This window comes from Pseudophryne corroboree, chromosome 4 (assembly GCF_028390025.1).
Source record: "Pseudophryne corroboree isolate aPseCor3 chromosome 4, aPseCor3.hap2, whole genome shotgun sequence".
NCBI classification, from domain to species: domain Eukaryota; kingdom Metazoa; phylum Chordata; class Amphibia; order Anura; family Myobatrachidae; genus Pseudophryne; species Pseudophryne corroboree.
This window is the reverse complement of record NC_086447.1, coordinates 721,116,936-721,137,402: the sequence shown is the minus strand read 5'-3', so window position 1 is coordinate 721,137,402 and position 20,467 is coordinate 721,116,936. Positions and strand designations below refer to the sequence as shown.

Genomic DNA, 20,467 nt, shown 5'->3' with positions numbered 1-20,467 from the left:
AGTCAGAGGCCTCCTAAAACCAAAACAGGTGTCGGTGCATCACTGCACGCGGATCCTGGGAAAGATGGTAGCTTCCTACGAAGCAATTCCATTCGGCAGGTTCCATGCAAGAACTTTTCAGTGGGACCTATTGGACAAGTGGTCCGGATCGCATCTTCAGATGCATCGGCTGATAACCCTGTCTCCAAGGACCAGGGTGTCTCTGCTGTGGTGGCTGCAGAGTGCTCATCTGCAAGAGGGCCGCAGATTCGGCATACAGGACTGGGTCCTGGTGACCACGGATGCCTGCCTTCGAGGCTGGGGGGCAGTCACACAGGGAAGAAACTTCCAAGGACTATGGTCAAGTCAGGAGACTTCCCTGCACATAAATATTCTGGAACTGAGGGCCATTTACAATGCCCTAAGTCAGGCAAAACCCCTGCTTCAAAACCAGCCGGTACTGATCCAGTCAGACAACATCACGGCGGTCGCCCATGTAAACCGACAGGGCGGCACGAGAAGCAGGACGGCGATGGCAGAAGCCACAAGGATTCTCCGATGGGCGGAAAATCACGTGTTAGCACTGTCAGCAGTGTTCATTCCGGGAGTGGACAACTGGGAAGCAGACTTCCTCAGCAGGCACGACCTCCACCAGGGAGAGTGGGGACTTCATCCAGAAGTCTTCCAAATGATTGTAAACCGTTGGGAAAGGCCACAGGTGGACATGATGGCGTCCCGCCTAAACAAAAAGCTAGAAAGATATTGCGCCAGGTCGAGAGACCCTCAGGCGATAGCTGTGGACGCTCTAGTGACACCGTGGGTGTACCGGTCGGTTTATGTGTTCCCTCCTCTTCCTCTCATACCAAAGGTACTGAGGATAATAAGGAGAAGAGGAGTAAGAACTATACTCATTGTTCCGGATTGGCCAAGAAGAGCTTGGTACCCGGAACTTCAAGAAATGATCTCAGAGGACCCATGGCCTCTGCCGCTCAGACAGGACCTGCTACAGCAGGGGCCCTGTCTGTTCCAAGACTTACCGCGGCTGCGTTTGACGGCATGGCGGTTGAACACCGGATCCTGAAGTAAAAGGGCATTCCGGAGGAAGTCATTCCTACGCTGATTAAAGCTAGGAAAGAAGTTACCGCAAACCATTATCACCGCATTTGGCGAAAATATGTTGCGTGGTGTGAGGCCAGGAAGGCCCCAACGGAGGAATTTCAGCTGGGTCGATTTCTGCACTTCCTGCAGTCAGGGGTGACTATGGGCCTAAAATTGGGTTCCATTAAGGTCCAGATTTCGGCCCTATCGATTTTCTTCCAGAGAGAACTGGCTTCACTACCTGAAGTTCAGACTTTTGTTAAGGGAGTGCTGCATATTCAGCCCCCTTTTGTGCCTCCAGTGGCACCTTGGGATCTCAACGTGGTGTTGGATTTCCTAAAGTCACATTGGTTTGAGCCACTAAAAACCGTGTAAGAATTTACTCACCGGTAATTCTATTTCTCGTAGTCAGTAGTGGATGCTGGGCGCCCATCCCAAGTGCGGATTGTCTGCAATACTTGTATATAGTTATTGTTTAACTAAAGGGTTATTGTTGAGCCATCTGTTGAGAGGCTCCTCTGTTATCATACTGTTAACTGGGTATTGTATCACGAGTTATACGGTGTGATTGGTGTGGCTGGTATGAGTCTTACCCGGGATTCAAAATCCTTTTTTTATTGTGTCAGCTCTTCCGGGCACAGTATCCTAACTGAAGTCTGGAGGAGGGTCATAGTGGGAGGAGCCAGTGCACACCAGTAGTCTAAAGCTTTCTTTATAGTTGTGCCCAGTCTCCTGCGGAGCCGCTATTCCCCATGGTCCTTACGGAGTCCCAGCATCCACTACGGACTACGAGAAATAGAATTACCGGTGAGTAAATTCTTATTTTTCGATTGTGGAGGAATCCCACGCAAACACAGGAAAAATGTGTAAACTCCACCCAGATGAGACATTGCATAATTACATCACTGTAGCCTTCATATCACTACAGTATATAATGTGCTAGCAGAACTGTCTTAGAGACCTGAGCTATTCTAAAGTAGAATTTAGATTGATTCAGAAATGGGGATGCAGAAGCATTTTTTTTTTTATTTTTTTTTTAGAAATACCCAGAAGTAGAAGTACTTAAATAAAACATCCAAACTATAACTGTGACATGAAACTCCTGCCTCCTCTTTATAATGCAACCATCCTGGTCCCTGTGTAAAGGAGGTAGCCTCATGTAAGTCTTTCTTACATAGCAAGGCCAGAAACTATACCCTATAGTCAAGATGGTCTAGCTAGTGATTTATACAAGAGGAGACCCCTTATTGGGCTCGATTCAATTCAGCAAAGGATTGAATAGCGCTGGGAATTAGCTCCCTGTGCTATTAAATTCAGCATGCTGTCATGTCAGAGAAGGCCAGTTCTTGCGGATTAAACTGGGTGTATTGTCGCAAGAACCAGCATTCTCCGACTAAAGTGCCCGGTGCAATGCTATTTCCGTCGCGCTAAGGGCAGAAATCAGTATCGCGCAAGCATTTTTGGCAGATTTCCGCTCACGCCACTCCGGGGGTGTGTGAAGAAATCCTCTTGTCCGCCGTCACATCGCGCTTAATTGAATAGCACCGGGAGCTAATTCCCGGTTCTGTTCAATCCACGCTGAATTGAATCGAGCCCATTATAGGAAAACACGAGATTAATACTTTTTTCGTGCCCAATTTTAATTTGCTGAGTAAAAAAAAGGTTACTGTATGTTATAATGAAAGACTCTACAGGGACAGTGGTGGTTTGCACAGAAATGGGTTTTCTAGCTATAGTTGCATGATATCAGTGGACATAGTGCTCCGACTTCCTTCTCTTTAATCCTTTGTCCTCTCTACGCTTTCTGTTTAGCAGTTTGCAAATGCACTTTAGTGCAGGCACGTGTAAGTGTCTGTAACGGACAGCTTATACACTAGGAGCCCTTGTGAAGCATTCGTTTGTCAGATCTCGGATCTTAATTTGCACTGCAGATCAGTAGTGGTCAGTATTGATTTGGTGATAGCAAGCTTTGGATAGCAGCCAATGAATCAGCAGAGGTGTTTAGCAAAGTGCATAACCTACAACCAAAGCTGGATTAAAATTCCATTGGGCCCTAGGCAAGACACTGGTTTGTGCCACCTTCCCTCCTCCCTTTCTCAAAAAATATTAGTTGTTTTAAGCAGTCTTGCTCCCTTAGTGCCAAGTGGGTCCTTGCTGGGATAGGTTGTCCAATGGATGATCCTGCTCTACTTAAAACTAAAACTAAAAATAGTAGATGATAATCTGTAACTGTACAGTTGCTAACAATCTAGGCATGTACTTGTCAGTTCTTGGGTCATGGAATGTTTATGTATTATTGAGATATGTCTGTTCTTTGTTGTAATTGCGCTGTTTCAGTTTCGTTCTGCATCTTTCTCTGTTTCTGTATGTTGTTAGCTTGGTGGCATATATCTCTGGTTAAAGCACATGGAAACGCAACTCTTCACGAAACAACTAACCACGAGCATTGTTACTTAATGGTTTCTGGTCGGCTTAAAGCTGTTGAATTGCTTTATAATCTGCAACTTGTATTTCTAATATGGAATTAATCTTTCATTAAAGACAGTATGGGCTGATATTATTTTAAAATAGTTTTAATATAAGCAAAAAGTAAATAGAACATAGAAGGTAATAAAATAATTGAGCATCTTTTTTAAAATTATTTATTTTATGATTTTAATTTATTACCAATTACATTCCTCAGCGCTCTACAGAGAATATTTGGCCATTGACATCAGTCTTTGCCCCAGTGGAACTTACAATCCATATGCCCTACTGCATGTGCACACAAATGTACACACTTGGGATAATAATTTTTTGTCAGGAGCCAGTTACTCTACCAGTAAATTTTTGAAATGTGGCAGGAAAGCGGAGCACCCGGAGGAAACCCACGCAAGCAAAGTGAGAATATACAAACTCCGCACAGGGCTGTGGTGGGAATCGAACCCATGACCTCAGTGATGTCACGCAGTAGCGCTAGCCATTACATCAATTGTGCACGCTATACAGTAGCCACAAATATAAAATAATTAACATTGATTTCCGATGTAAAAAAAACTCTTCATTTCCTCCACTGTCCAGAATATATCGGGGGGGAAAAAAATCAAATCCAGAAATGCACCTTTATATTCTGAGACCTCATAAATAGGACCTGCTTAACTTATAGGATGTGTTTGTTATAGAGTCCCTGTCCCAGTCCTAAGACCTGAGTCAGTGCCATGTGTGGCTGTTTGTAGCGAATTGTAGCAACTGCGCGTGCTCTGTAGTGAGAATTCTCATGTTAGGCTTATTCTGATTAGGACTCGTGTTGGCCACTGTTTTCAGTACATGTAATGAGAGTTTCTGTGTGTAAACTGGGCGCTTGCATGGAGGAGAACCTTCTCACATCATAAACGTGTAGCTAGAGTCGCATCCTATTCTGTGTCATGTGTATGCCGTGTTTCAGACGGTTCTCTTAGGGTAGGTGTAGGTCCTGATACTAGTTATGATGACTGCATCTGAAAAAACAGCAGGCTGGCGAGATGCGTACCCATGAAAACATGCGTGCAGTCGCATTGGCATTCCTGATGTGTCCGCAAGCAGAGATGTGTGCGACTCAGAAACAGGCTATTAATGCACTTGTAATACTCTGTGTACTGCAGAAAAACATCACAATAGCTGTGTACTTCATTTGTTGTGGTAATTATTCACTACAACGTTGGTGGACTCTTGTGTAACAGCTGCTTAACTCTTTTCCCAAGATACAAGTTATATGTATTGATCTGTCTGCATGTACTCATTGGGCGTTTGTGTTACATGATTGACTTTAAATTGTACCATAGTAGAACAATCAGTAATGCTTATTTTCAAAACAAGTCCTGTACCTACTATACATAGGTGCAATGGAATCTGTTTTCACAAGGAAGCACATACTGTACAGTAGCTTGGTGCATTGACATGAAGGGGTGCAGTGGCGACTCCAGAGGTGGGGCGAGACACACCAACTGCTGCCAAACATCGTCACCCAGGACTCCCTGGCAGTTGGCATGACTAACCTATTTGAATTGTGGACTGCGCTGCAGCCCTACCTCTGGAGCCGCCACTGATAGGGTTATATATTCCCTTTAATGGTGGGAGCGAAGCTAATCATTGCGTTCCTTGCTGAAGGTGAGCTGGCTGCAGCATTACCATTAATACCAATACTACAGAAAGAGCCCTTAGTATATACACAACACTAAATGGTAATCATTTAATATATTAATACGTGGCAGTATTCAAATGATCTATCTCGCCCAATCTCCTTTCTAAAGTGATCTCTGTTATCGCGCATATCAGATTTAGTTGCGTAAAGGGTTGGGCTGAAATGATTATACCACACCCGTCAGCAGAAACAGAACAGGTGTGGAAGGGGGTGAAAAGAAATGAAATATTGAGAACTTTATTCACTTACTCTCATGACTTTTACAAAAAAAATGAGATTAATGTAAACCATGCAGTTAATTAAGGGGTTGGTCCAAAAGTGGTAGTAGCTAGTGCTGCTTTTGATTATTTAGATAACTTTAGGGGTGTGGTACAATAGATCTACAGTCAATAGGTTGACACCATATAGTCGACATGCAAAAGGTTGACAGGGCCAAAAGGTCAACTGTGTCTAAGGTTGACATGCAGAAGGTTGACCCCTTTTTCTCTAACGTCCTAGAGGATGCTGGGGACTCCGTAAGGACCATGGGGATAGACGGGCTCCGCAGGAGACATGGGCACTTTAAGAAAGACTTTAGGTCTGGGTGTGCACTGGCTCCTCCCTCTATGCCCCTCCTCTAGACCTCAGTTTGATACTTTGCCCAGAGGAGATGAGTGCACTACAGGGAGCTCTCCTGAGCTTCCTGTCAGAAAGTATATTTGTTAGGTTTTTTATTTTCAGGGAGCACTGCTGGCAACAGACTCCCTGCATCGAGGGACTGAGGAGAGAGAAACAGACCTACTTCTGTGAGTTTCAAGGCTCTGTTTCTTAGGCTACTGGACACCATTAGCTCCAGAGGGATTGGTACGCTGGTCTCACCCTCGCCGTCCGTCCCAGAGACGCGCCGCCGTCCTCCTCGCAGAGCCGGAAGATAGAGGCCGGGTGAGTATGAGAAGAAAAGAAGACTTCAGAGGCGGCAGAAGACTTCATGATCTTCACTGAGGTAACGCACAGCAGTAAAGCTGTGCGCCATTGCTCCCATGCACCTCACACACCGCAGTCACTGTGAGGGTGCAGGGCGCAGGGGGGCGCTCTGGGCAGCAATAAAACCTTTCCATTGGCAAAATAAGTATATACATGTACAGATGGGCACTGTACATGTATATAACAGAGCCCCCGCCAGTTTTCAGGAATTTTGAGCGGGACAGAAGCCCGCCGCCGAGGGGGCGGGGCTTCTCCCTCAGCACTCACCAGCACCATTTTTCTCCACAGCACAGCGCTGAGAGGAAGCTCCCCGGACTCTCCCCTGCTTATACACGGTGATAGAGGGGTTTTAAGAGGGGGGGGGGGGGCACATATTTGGCAGATTTAAAGTATAAACAGCGCTACTGGATAAACATTTAGTGTTTTTTTCCAGGGTCATATAGCGCTGGGGTGTGTGCTGGCATATTCTCTCTCTCTGTCTCTCCAAAGGGCCTTGTGGGGAAACTATCTTCAGATAAAAGGTTCCCTGTGTGTGTGGTGTGTCGGTACGCGTGTGTCGACATGTCTGAGATAGAAGGTTCACCTAGGGAGGAGGGGGAGCGTATGATTGTGAGGTCTCCGTCGGCGGTGCCGACACCTGACTGGATGGATATGTGGAATGTTTTAAGTGCTAGTGTGAACTTATTGCACAAAAGATTAGATAAAGCTGAAGCTAAGGAACAGTCAGGGAGTGAACCCATGTCTGTCCCTATGTCGCCGGGACCTTCAGGGTCTCAGAAGTGCCCACTATCCCAAATACCAGACACTGATACCGACACGGATTCGGACTCCAGTGTCGACTACGATGATGCAAAGTTACAGCCAAAAGTGGCTAAATGTATTCGATATATGATTATTGCAATAAAAGAAGTGTTGCATATCACAGAGGAACCCCCTGTCCCTGACACGAGGGTACACATGTATAAAGGAAAGAAGCCTGAGGTAACTTTTCCCTCCTCACATGAGTTGAACGAATTATGTGAAAAAGCGTGGGAATCTCCGGACAAAAAACTGCAGATTCCCAAAAGGATTCTTATGGCGTATCCTTTCCCGCCAGCGGACAGGATACGGTGGGAATCCTCCCCTAAGGTGGACAAAGCATTGACACGCTTGTCAAAAAAATAGCGCTGCCATCTCAAGATACGGCTACCATCAAGGATCCTGCTGACCGTAAGCAGGAGGTTACCTTGAAATCCATTTACACACATTCTGGTACATTACTCAGACCGGCAATTGCGTCGGCCTGGGTTTGTAGCGCGGTAGCAGCATGGACAGATTCCTTATTGGCGGAGATTGAGACCCTAGATAAGGATACCATTTTATTGACCCTAGGCGATATAAAGGATGCTGTCTTATATATGAGAGATGCTCAAAGAGACATTAGTTTACTGGGTTCCAGAATAAACGCTATGTCAATCTCTGCTAGACGAGTCCTCTGGACCCGGCAGTGGACAGGTGATGCCGACTCAAACAGACATATGGAGGTTTTACCTTACAAGGGTGAGGAATTGTTTGGGGAAGGTCTCTCGGACCTGGTCTCCACAGCTACGGCAGGTAAATCAAATTTTTTGCCTTATGTTCCCTCACAACCTAAGAAAGCGCCACATTATCAAATGCAGTCCTTTCGTTCAAATAAAAGCAAAAGAGTACGTGGATCGTCCTTTCTTGCCAGAGGTAAGGGCAGAGGTAAAAAGCTGCACAGCACAGCTAGTTCCCAGGAACAGAAGTCCTCCCTGACCTCTGCAAAATCCACCGCATGACGCTGGCGCTCCGCTGAGGGAGTCCACCCCAGTGGGGGCACGTCTTCGACTTTTCTGCCACCTCTGGGTTCACTCACAGGTGGATCCCTGGGCAATAGAAATTGTTTCTCAGGGATACAAGCTGGAATTCGAAGAGGTGCCTCCTCGCCGGTTTTTCAAATCGGCTCTACCGACTTCTCCCCTAGAAAGGGAGATAGTGTTAAATGCTATTCACAAATTGTGTCTTCAACAAGTGGTGGTCGAAGTTCCCCTGCTTCAGAGAGGGAAGGGATACTACTCAACCCTGTTTGTAGTTCCGAAACCGGACGGTTCGGTCAGACCCATATTGAATTTAAAATCCCTGAACCTATACTTAAAACGATTCAAGTTCAAGATGGAATCGCTCAGAGCGGTCATCGCCAGCCTGGGAGGGGGGGATTTTATGGTATCTCTGGACATAAAGGATGCATACCTTCATGTCCCCATTTATCCACCTCACCAGGCGTACCTGAGATTTGCGGTACAGGATTGTCATTACCAATTTCAGACGTTGCCGTTTGGGCTTTCCACGGCCCCGAGGATTTCCACCAAGGTAATGGCAGAAATGATGGTGCTCCTGCGCAAGCAGGGTGTCACAATTATCCCATACTTGGACGATCGCCTCATAAAAGCGAGATCACGAGAGAAGTTACTGAACAGCGTGTCACTTTCATTGATGGTGTTACAGCAACACGGCTGGATTCTCAATATCCCGAAGTCACAGCTGGTTCCTACGACTCGTCTGACCTTCTTGGGCATGATTCTGGACACAGACCAGAAAAGGGTTTTTCTCCCGATAGAAAAAGCTCAGGAACTCATGACTCTAGTCAAGAACCTATTGAAGCCAAAACAAGTGTCTGTGCATCATTGCACTCAAGTCCTGGGAAAAATGGTGACAACATACGAAGCCATTCCCTTCGGTAGGTTCCATGCAAGGACTTTCCAATGGGACCTATTGGACAAGTGGTCCAGGTCACATCTACAAATTCATCAGCGGATCACCCTGTTCCCCAGGGCCAGGGTATCTCTCCTATGGTGGCTGCAGAGTGCTCACCTTTTGGAAGGACGCAGGTTCGGCATTCAGGATTGGATCCTGGTGACCACGGACGCGAGCCTCAGAGGGTGGGGAGCAGTCACACAGGGAAGAAACTTCCAAGGACTTTGGACAAGTCAAGAGACTTGTCTTCACATCAACATCCTGGAACTGAGGGCCATATACAACGCCCTACGTCAAGCGGAGAACTTGCTTCGCGACCAACCAGTTCTGATCCAGTCAGACAACATAACCGCAGTGGCTCATGTAAACCGCCAAGGCGGCACAAGGAGCAGAGTGGCAATGGCGGAAGCCACCAAGATTCTTCGCTGGGCGGAAAATTATGTAAGCGCACTATCAGCAGTGTTCATTCCGGGAGTGGACAACTGGGAAGCAGACTTCCTCAGCAGACACGACCTGCATCCAGGGGAGTGGGGACTTCATCGGGAAGTCTTCGCACAGATTGCAAGTCAGTGGGGACTACCCCAGATAGACATGATGGCATCCCGCCTCAACAAAAAGCTACAGAGGTATTGCGCCAAATCAAATGAACCTCAGGCGGTAGCAGTAGACGCCCTAGTGACACCGTGGGTGTCCCAGTCGGTCTATGCGTTTCCTCCTCTTCCTCTCATACCCAAGGTGTTGAGAATAATAAGAAAAAGAGGAGTGAGAACAATTCTCATTGTTCCAGATTGGCCACGAAGGACCTGGTATCCGGATCTGCTGGAAATGCTCACAGAAGATCCGTGGCCTCTTCCTCTACGACAGGACCTGTTACAACAGGGGCCATGTCTGTTCCAAGACTTACCGCGGCTGCGTCTGACGGCATGGCGGTTGAACGCCGGATCCTAGCGGAAAAGGGAATTCCGGATGAGGTCATTCCTACTCTGATAAAGGCTAGGAAGGAAGTGACAGCTAAACATTATCACCGTTTATGGCGAAAATATGTTTCTTGGTGTGAGGCCAGGAATGCTCCTACGGAAGAATTCCATCTGGGCCGTTTCCTTCACTTCCTACAGACTGGAGTGAATTTGGGCATAAAATTAGGCTCCATTAAGGTTCAGATTTCGGCCTTATCTATTTTCTTTCAAAAAGAATTGGCTTCTCTCCCAGAAGTATAGACTTTTGTGAAGGGAGTGCTGCATATTCAGCCTCCTTTTATACCTCCGGTGGCGCCTTGGGACCTTAACGTGGTGTTGAGTTTCCTTAAGTCGCACTGGTTTGAACCACTTCAAACGGTGGAGTTAAAATATCTCACTTGGAAGGTGGTCATGTTATTAGCCTTGGCTTCGGCTAGGCGAGTATCGGAATTGGCGGCTTTGTCTCATAAAAGCCCCTATCTGGTTTTCCATATGGATAGGGCGGAATTGCCTACCCGTCCTCAATTCTTGCCTAAGGTAGTGTCATCTTTTCATATGAACCAACCTATTGTGGTGCCTGTGGCTACACGAGATTTGGAGGATTCCGAGTTCCTTGATGTAGTCAGGGCTTTGAAAATGTATGTGGCCAGAACGGCTAGCGTCAGGAAAACAGAAGCACTGTTTGTCCTATATGCAGCTAACAAGGTTGGCGCCCCTGCTTCGAAGCAGACTATTGCTCGCTGGATCTGTAATACGATTCAGCAGGCGCATTCTACGGCTGGATTGCCGTTACCAAAATCGGTCAAGGCCCATTCCACTAGGAACGTGGGCTCGTCTTGGGTGGCTGCCCGAGGGGTCTCGGCACTACAACTGTGCCGAGCTGCTACTTGGTTGGGTTCAAACACCTTTGCAAAGTTCTATAAGTTTGATACCCTGGCTCAGGAGGACCTAAGGTTTGCTCATTCGGTGCTCCAGAGTCATCCGCACTCTCCCGCCCATTTGGGAGCTTTGGTATAATCCCCATGGTCCTTACGGAGTCCCCAGCATCCTCTAGCACGTTAGAGAAAATAAGATTTTAAACCTACCGGTAAATCTTTTTCTCATAGTCCGTAGAGGATGCTGGGCGCCCGTCCCAAGTGCGGACTACTTCTGCAAGACTTGTATATAGTTTTGCTTACATAAGGGTTATGGTATAGTTTCATCAGGTTGGACTGATGCTACGTTGTTTTTTCATACTGTTAACTGTTTAATAGATACACAAGTTATACGGTGTGATTGGTGTGGCTGGTATGAATCTTGCCCTTGGATTAACAAAAATCCTTTCCTCGTACTGTCCTTCTCCTCTGGGCACAGTTTCTCTAACTGAGGTCTAGAGGAGGGGCATAGAGGGAGGAGCCAGTGCACACCCAGACCTAAAGTCTTTCTTAAAGTGCCCATGTCTCCTGCGGAGCCCGTCTATCCCCATGGTCCTTACGGAGTCCCCAGCATCCTCTACGGACTACGAGAAAAATATTTACCGGTAGGTTTAAAATCTTATTTTTTTTTTGACGTGTCATTTTTTTTGTTTGTTTCATCATATGTGGCCACAATTAGTGTACCTTGTACCCTCACGCAAGGTGGCTCACTCCTCTACCTCTGGGTTCTCCACAGGTTACTATTCTCATTCGCAGTCCACGTGGATGGTAAATGAAGCAAAAGTTTAAAATGCTTTTTTTTTTAAATTGTGTCGACCATTTGTCTGTCAACCATTGTCATGGTGATCTTTTGTACCTACCACCCTTAGACACAGGCGACTTTTTACCTGTAGATCTTTGACCATGTCGACCTAATGACTGTCTAACTAGACATGCCCAGCCATAGGGATCGGTAATGACATCTGCCGTGCTGCACAAACAACATGATATGTTTGCAAATTATGTTGTTCTCAGACATATCTGATTTATACACAATCCAACGGCTGGGACAATATACCGTACACCTTTGTGTATCCAATATATTGCATAGTGTGTGCCCAGCCTCAGAGAAGTCACTTGGGGATCCTGTCGGTGTGCATTAATTATCACTGAGCAGCAGCAAATTTCTCTTCTCCCACATTTCTGTTTTGTTTAAACTCCTTCTGCTTTTTAAAATGCACATCTGTGGATGGTATGCGGATGCTAGGTCGACATGGATAAGATCGACAGTCAACATGAACAAAAGGATGTCAGGGGTCGACAAGCCTTTTGTACAATTTGTTTTTATTTTTTTACTTTTTACTTTACGATCCACGTGGACTATGATAGCGGGGCGAGGCTACTTGCCCGAACCATGGCGAGCAGACGCTGTGCACTTATTGGGTTTCCCGGTCACTTTATTGCGTAAATGATATGGCCAAAAATTAAAAGCCCCATGTCGACCTTTTCTTGTCTACTTTTTCTTATGCCGACCTTATCTTGTGTCAACCTTTTTGTCATGTCGACCTTTTGTGGTCAACCTAGACACTGTCAACCTTATGCTTGTCGACTTAGACAGCCATACCCCTGTGTCTACGGGATACCATACTTATGTTCAATGATTCATGTTAGTTCCTGCTCCATCGGGCTAACAATAGGTTTATTTTTGTCAGAAGTTAATTAACCTTTTTGCTGATTGTGGTGGGAAACTGGAGCAACGATTGGAAGCTCACACAGACGGAGGAGGGAATCCTACAAACGATCCACAGAGTAAAGCCCTGGTCGGAATTGAACCGTTTCCCTAGCACAGTGAAGCAGCAGTGCGCCTACTATGCCAATGCACTGTGTAATGTCATAATAAACTCTGCTTCTACGTTGCTTGTCTCTAGGGAATACATATACATTACTGTATATATTCATTAACTATTGTCTTCTGGAGAAGTCTTATTTATAGTTGATGCAGCCTGCCTTGCAATCTCTTGATACCACTTTAAGCAGCCCTGACAGATGTCATGTTCATGAAAATGTCACGTTAGATGTGATTCTCGGGGTGGCAGTTGAACAACCTCTCACATTTGCAGGATTTTTCCTTTCCTCTTGTTATTTTCACTGTCTCGGTTCTTGAACTAAATTGTGACAAACAGCCTAAGTCTCAGAGACAGATTTGGGTTTTCTCCTAAAAAAACATTTTGCTTTTCCTAGCTGGGACAGAATGGCCAGCGGGCTTTTCCGTGCCCTGCACAGGTAATTATGCCAGGGGCCTAGTGCAGAATAACAAGCAGGAATACACTGCATCAGTTGAAGTCAAACACCATATGCTGATTAAGTGATTTGTACCCACTGATCAAGAATTAATATGAACATATTAGACCTCAGAGGTATGTGCTCTTGTCATCTTGATTCTAGAATTGTTTCAGATGCATTTTACTTGGACAATGATTATAACTAATAGATAAGAGCAATCCAGTGATATGTGTAATAGACACATACATAAAATTGTCTTCATCTTTTGCCTACTCGTGCAGTAATCAATCTGGCATGAAAAGCTTTGTCTGTCTAATAGCCAATGAGGAACCTGCTCGTAAAGTGCATATTTAGTGCTTGTGCTTAGTGGGGACAACCATGCTGGCCTTCCCAATGTTCATGGCAGTGCAGCTACTCCATGAACATTGTAATGCATAGACAGTGTAATGCATAGACATTAGTGACATCAGTGAAGTATAAGGTTGTTTGTGCCTTCGGTGGTAGTCGCATGATTTCACCTGATAATACAGTAGGGTATTTTTGTCACATTGCGTCTTTTGTACATTTACTATTCCAAATCTATTCTGCTCGGTGGAAGATCTGCAGACTATGGGCCTGATTCAAAGTTATAATACATTCACAGCTGTGATCCCATACGCAGGTGATGTGCAAATGACACAGACGCCTGAAATTCTAATGAGACTCCTGGTGGCTTTGTAGATCAAAGCAACTGTGTACAAACACATACTGTAGCAGCAATCGCAGACCCTTAGATAATTAACCTCCCTGAGTAATCCTGTGTCGCTAAGAATGGCCATGGGATTTCAAACGCTAGTGCCATGTTTTGTGCAAATACTGTTGCGATGGACCTGCGTCTTGTCCTCTCTCCCAGTAACCTCCCCCAAGTCGGACTGACATTGTCGAAAACGGGGCTAAAAGCTGTCGGATTTGGCCACAAATCCGTCAGAATACGTGGATCCGCGGCTAATCCGCAAATCCACGTGTTTTCCAACAAGTCGGAAATGCCGACCTGTCGGAAAAATGGCAGCTTCATTGAATAGGTTGAATCACTATTCGACCTGAAAAAGTCGGTAACTGCCATCTTTACTACAAGACGGCAGTTCCGACAAGAATTGAATACACCCCATAATGTAGATCCCATGACCTCTATTTGTAATAATAAAACAGGAGCACAATATAGTAGCTCCATAGAGTGGCAATGTATGTCACCCACTCTATAGTCTCCCTAATCCCGACATTGTTGGGTGAGTGGAGCTGTAGGTATGTGTTTCGAGGGTGGAGTTGATGGGAGATGGTTGTTAGACAGTTAAAAGCTCGGCAGTCAGGTTTGACCTCATAGGGTCAAAAGGTCAACACACAATTTTTTATGGTTTTTACAACTTTTGCTGCATTTACTATCCATGTCACAAACTATTACCGCTAGTAATCTTGTGGCAGGCAAAGCGAGTCACTGCGTACAAAGCGTGGCGAGCGATGCATTTCAACAAACTTGGGTTAAATAGGTTTCAAAACACAAAATAACACACACATATACAAAAAAAAGTCTACTTTTTTTTTGTCTCAAACTTTTAACCCTGTCGACCTTTTGATCCTGTCAACCTTTTGGTGTCTACATATAGAATGTCAACCTTTTAACTATCTAATAATCCACACTCAGGGTTGGCTTACATAAAAACTGCAAACACATTTCTGACCACCAGAGCCTTTGTTATGCAAAACATATTTTATTGAACAGTGTAATGCATAGACTATACTGGAGTGAGTTTTTATCCTTGGACCACAGAATGCCTGGGTACACACTAGAATGATATATCGTTCATTTGAGGGATGAACTATATATCTGTAGCAAATCGGTGAGTGTATACACCTGTCATGTCTATGAACAACGTTGTTTACAGACATATTACGTCAGCCCTGCAACACAGCCAGTGGCGATGTATCGGAAAGACCCACTGATTGCCTCTATATTGGCTGCAGGAACTGCCGACATTGACATCACAACTGGGAAGGGGGGGCAAATTTAAATTTCCACCCAGGAGTGATGTCTGGCTCAACATATCGAGTGGTCAATTGGCAAATGTTTATAGCTTACTTAACGGACCCCTCTGTCAGCTGAGAAATCTTTAGCAAGGGGAATTCAATTAACCCTGAAGGCAGCCCACAGGCTGCAGTTAACAGGATTTTTTTTTCTGAGCAGACCCAAAAAGAAATCCTAGATAAATCCCTTTTTTTTTTTGGGTGCTGCGAACCCGTTATCACATAGGCCTGGGAACTTGTTCCAGATTATATTTGCTAACTCCGATTAGCAGTTCATTTATTGGGCGAGAAAAAAGAGCTGCAGTTGATTAGCATCTAGTCTTAATGCCCAAGGCTACCACCAATTTTTACACCCGGTAAATTATCAGGTCTAATTGTATTCCCCCTTATCATTCAGGCATCATTCAAGCCTTAGGCTAAGGCATATGTTTTCCCTTTGTACTAGAACTTTTACATTGGGAAATTCTCAGTGGCGTCACAAGGGGTATGCGGCCCGCACCTGGGTGTCACCCACTTAGGGGTGACACCAAAGTGCTGGCTCCTGCTCAGTGACAGTAGCCGAGTGCTGCACTGTAACATTACATGCAGCACTCTGCTCCTGTCACTGTGTAAGAAGCCGGCACTGCAGAAAAGGCAGTTTCGGTGGGTAGGCCGCACCTCCCAGGTCATCCAAGTGACTGAAACGGAGATCGTGACGCGCAGCCTCGTTCCACTGAGCCATGCCCCCATTAGAGGCTGTTCTGCGAAGCCACGCTTCTTTTTTTAGCAGCTACTCCCCCATTTTGTGAAGCCACGCCCCCTTTTTCTCGGCAGCCATACCAGGTGACGGAAGGATAAGTGACGCCACTGAAAATTGTCCTTCAAAATTCTCTGCTTGACGCTAGCTAGTACAGTGTTTTACGTTCCTGAAGAGAAAGGCATATAGTCATATCTTTCTTTATTTTTTGGCATCCAAATTCTAAAATGATTTTCAGTTAACTTGTTTTATCAGTCTCGGTCATTCACTCCAATAGAAGTCCCAAAATATTTCACTATTATTGTGCTTTCAACAAATTTATATAAATCCGAGTTGAGAATTAGGTTTGTACTTAATTTTATTGAGTTGACATTTTGTATATCAGAACTAAGATATTTCTTTGAAATAAACATATCTACAGTATGTGGAGCTTTCTGTTTTATGTTATCTAAATGTTTTGCTCACAAAGAGAATGTGTCCTTAATCTGCTAATTACTATGTTTGATTCATTTCATTGTATAGAAAAGTTCTGTGTATTTTAATCATTACTGTTTTAATCATTAAACTACATTTCAAAATAATGTCCACACAGCCTGTAATAGTTAAGTGTGGCTCTTGAAAATTGACTGTATGAATCCTAATGTTGTCTTCTTTTTTTATCTGTATTTTGTTTGTTTTTTCACCTGCACAGGGATATATTGGGCATTTATATATACATATTAGCACAATTTGTTTTAGACTCTTGGATCATTTTCATAACAGATAAAAACTTATTGTAAAATAACGGAAACGTCCTCATTTTTATATGTGTATCAATGTTCTTAAATTGCAAGGTGAACACTTGTTTAAGTATTCTCAAATGTCATGTACAGATGTGTCAACATACATCTTTGCTATATCCCGCCATGTATGGCACAGTTTTGCATGCCATAGACTCAGAAATTTAGCCATGCCTTGTGATTTTTCTGAGTTTGCCTCTTTAGTATGTTAGTTTATACATATTCTATTATTGCAAACAAAAATTTTAAAATTCATCCACTCGCTACTCGTGAAAAACAGCTTAGCCGTGTTATGCATGTTGTGCCAAATTTGTAAAAAAGCAAAGATGTAAGTGGACACATCTGTATGCTGCTAGAATTCAAGATTGCTGACATTTTTCTCTGTGTAGTTCAGTGTAAGCTATTGTTCCTAGTCACTGGCATCTTGCAGGTTACTTCAGTGGCTGTTTAGAAAGAAAATCTGGTTTCCAGAGGTTCCCCTTCTAAAATACTTTTTACTGTTGATATGTGTTCTTTGGTTATAACTACAGTATTAGGGAAACACTTGACCAACCTAAAACTCCCTTTACAATGTTATATGCCACTCCTAAAATCTTACTCAATTTAAATTGATTGTTAATGCTCATTAATTTGATGCATCTTAACATTTTGGGGGGAATTCAATTGCCTGCAAAAACAGAAGGTAGCCTTGTTCTTTAACGCCCGAGGCTATTCAGTGGCACCCCCAGTTTCTCCCAATAGTCTTGTTAACACCTATTAACTTAAACTGTTAGTGAGTGTTAACACAAAAGTTCACGGATTTGTGCGTTAACAGGGTTGCTGGAGCAAGTGAAAAAAAATCCCAGTTGACTTCCGCTTTCGGGGCTAATTGGATAGCCCCGGGGATCAATTAGCCCGTGGTAATCTATCACGGCTAATTGAATTCCGCCCTTTGTCTTGTTATTTTATTGCACTATTGAATTGACTGAATAACACCTTTTCTATTCTGATTTTATTCTGTTTGTGTAGGACCTACAGTTAGACTATGGCCAAGGGTCTCAGAGTGGCTATTTCCTTGGAGGAAACAAGTAAGTTACATTTAAATCTGAACATGGATTAATTTTTCTGAAATACTTGAGTTTGCAATCCTGGTACCTAACCTGGCCATGCAATATTACTCCCTAAGCAGGCAGTGCAATCTTACTCCCTAATCTATTTGAGCAATCCTACCTCCCTAACCTAGCTGTGCAATCCTACTCCCTAACCTACCTGTGCAATTCTAGTCCCTAACCTGGCCATGCAATATTACTCCCTAAGCAGGCAGTGCAATCTTACTCCCTAATCTATTTGAGCAATCCTACTCCCTAACCTAGCTGTGCAATCCTACTCCCTAACCTACCTGTGCAATTCTACTCCCTAACCTGGCCATGCAATATTACTCCCTAAGCAGGCAGTGCAATCTTACTCCCTAATCTATTTGAGCAATCCTACTCCCTAACCTAGCTGTGCAATCCTACTCCCTAACCTACCTGTGCAATTCTACTCCTTAACCTGGCCATGCAATATTACTCCTTAAGCAGGCAGTCCAATCTTACTCCCTAATCTATCTGAGCAATCCTACTCCCTAACCTAGCTGTGCAATCCTACTCCCTAACCTGGCCATGCAATATTACTCCCTACGCAGGCAGTGCAATCTTGCTCCCTAATCTAGTTGAGCAATCCTACTCCCTAACCTGGCCATGCAAGTCTTACTCATGTGCCGGTAACAGTATTTGTCAAGTTCCAGCTATTGGGTTGTCAGGCTGATTGATCAGATCCATGCCAGTGACATTAGGGGTTGGGATTGGGGGACCGGTGGTCGGAATCCAGGTGGTCAGCATACCATGCAATATTACTCCCTAAGCAGGCAGTGCAATCTTACTCCCTAATCTATTTGAGCAATCCTACTCCCTAACCTAGCTGTGCAATCCTACTCCCTAACCTACCTGTGCAATTCTACTCCCTAACCTGGCCATGCAATATTACTCCCTAAGCAGGCAGTGCAATCTTACTCCCTAATCTATCTGAGCAATCCTACTCCCTAACCTACCTGTGCAATTCTACTCCCTAACCTGGCCATGCAATATTACTCCTTAAGCAGGCAGTGCAATCTTACTCCCTAACTGAGCAATCCTACTACCTAACCTAGCTGTGCAATCCTACTCCCTAACCTGGCCATGCAATATTACTCCCTAAGCAGGCAGTGCAATCTTACTCCCTAATCTAACTGAGCAATCCTACTACCTAACCTAGCTGTGCAATCCTACTCCCTAACCTGGCCATGCAATATTACTCCTTAAGCAGGCAGTGCAATCTTACTCCCTAACTGAGCAATCCTACTACCTAACCTAGCTGTGCAATCCTACTCCCTAACCTGGCCATGCAATATTACTCCCTAAGCAGGCAGTGCAATCTTACTCCCTAATCTAACTGAGCAATCCTACTACCTAACCTAGCTGTGCAATCCTACTCCCTAACCTGGCCATGCAATATTACTCCCTAAGCAGGCAGTGCAATCTTACTCCCTAATCTATTTGAGCAATCCTACTCCCTAACCTAGCTGTGCAATCCTACTCCCTAACCTACCTGTGCAATTCTACTCCTTAACCTGGCCATGCAATATTACTCCTTAAGCAGGCAGTCCAATCTTACTCCCTAATCTATCTGAGCAATCCTACTCCCTAACCTAGCTGTGCAATCCTACTCCCTAACCTGGCCATGCAATATTACTCCCCTACGCAGGCAGTGCAATCTTGCTCCCTAATCTAGTTGAGCAATCCTACTCCCTAACCTGGCCATGCAAGTCTTACTCATGTGCCGGTAACAGTATTTGTCAAGTTCCAGCTATTGGGTTGTCAGGCTGATTGATCAGATCCATGCCAGTGACATTAGGGGTTGGGATTGGGGGACCGGTGGTCGGAATCCAGGTGGTCAGCATACCATGCAATATTACTCCCTAAGCAGGCAGTGCAATCTTACTCCCTAATCTATTTGAGCAATCCTACTCCCTAACCTAGCTGTGCAATCCTACTCCCTAACCTACCTGTGCAATTCTACTCCCTAACCTGGCCATGCAATATTACTCCCTAAGCAGGCAGTGCAATCTTACTCCCTAATCTATCTGAGCAATCCTACTCCCTAACCTACCTGTGCAATTCTACTCCCTAACCTGGCCATGCAATATTACTCCTTAAGCAGGCAGTGCAATCTTACTCCCTAACTGAGCAATCCTACTACCTAACCTAGCTGTGCAATCCTACTCCCTAACCTGGCCATGCAATATTACTCCCTAAGCAGGCAGTGCAATCTTACTCCCTAATCTAACTGAGCAATCCTACTACCTAACCTAGCTGTGCAATCCTACTCCCTAACCTGGCCATGCAATATTACTCCCTAAGCAGGCAGTGCAATCTTGCTCCCTAGTCTAGTTGAGCAATCCTACTCCCTAACCTGGCCATGCAAGGCTTACTCATGTGCCGGTAACAGTATTTGTCAAGTTCCAGCTATTGGGTTGTCAGGCTGATTGATCAGATCCATGCCAGTGACATTAGGGGTTGGGATTGGGGGACCGGTGGTCGGAATCCAGGTGGTCAGCATACCGACGGCGGCATCCTGGCCGCCAGAATGCCGGCAGGGGGGCGAGCCGAGATCCCGACTGCCGGGATCATAACTACTGTACATCCCGTCATTAGGGCTTGTCAGTGTAATTGGTATATGACTGTAAAGGCTGTAAAAGGCCTTCTTTGACCAAGTTTCTGACCACATTTAAGAAATGCTCAGTAATGATCCTA

General features: G+C 44.9%; 1 protein-coding gene across 7 annotated transcripts in view; it reads left to right on the top strand.

Annotated features, from left to right (window-relative positions):
- The window catches only part of MAP4K3 (mitogen-activated protein kinase kinase kinase kinase 3), a 691,402-nt gene that overhangs the window by 509,709 nt on the left and 161,226 nt on the right, over positions 1 to 20,467 (top strand). For 4 of the 7 annotated variants that reach the window (XM_063918039.1, XM_063918043.1, XM_063918042.1 and 1 more), the window contains one exon: positions 17,667 to 17,725. In XM_063918039.1, the coding sequence (XP_063774109.1) occupies positions 17,667 to 17,725 (59 nt within the window). Of the gene's footprint in view, positions 1 to 13,043; positions 13,086 to 17,666; positions 17,726 to 20,467 lie in introns of all 7 variants that reach the window. The other 3 variants (XM_063918040.1, XM_063918038.1, XM_063918041.1) reach the window with 1 other exon arrangement.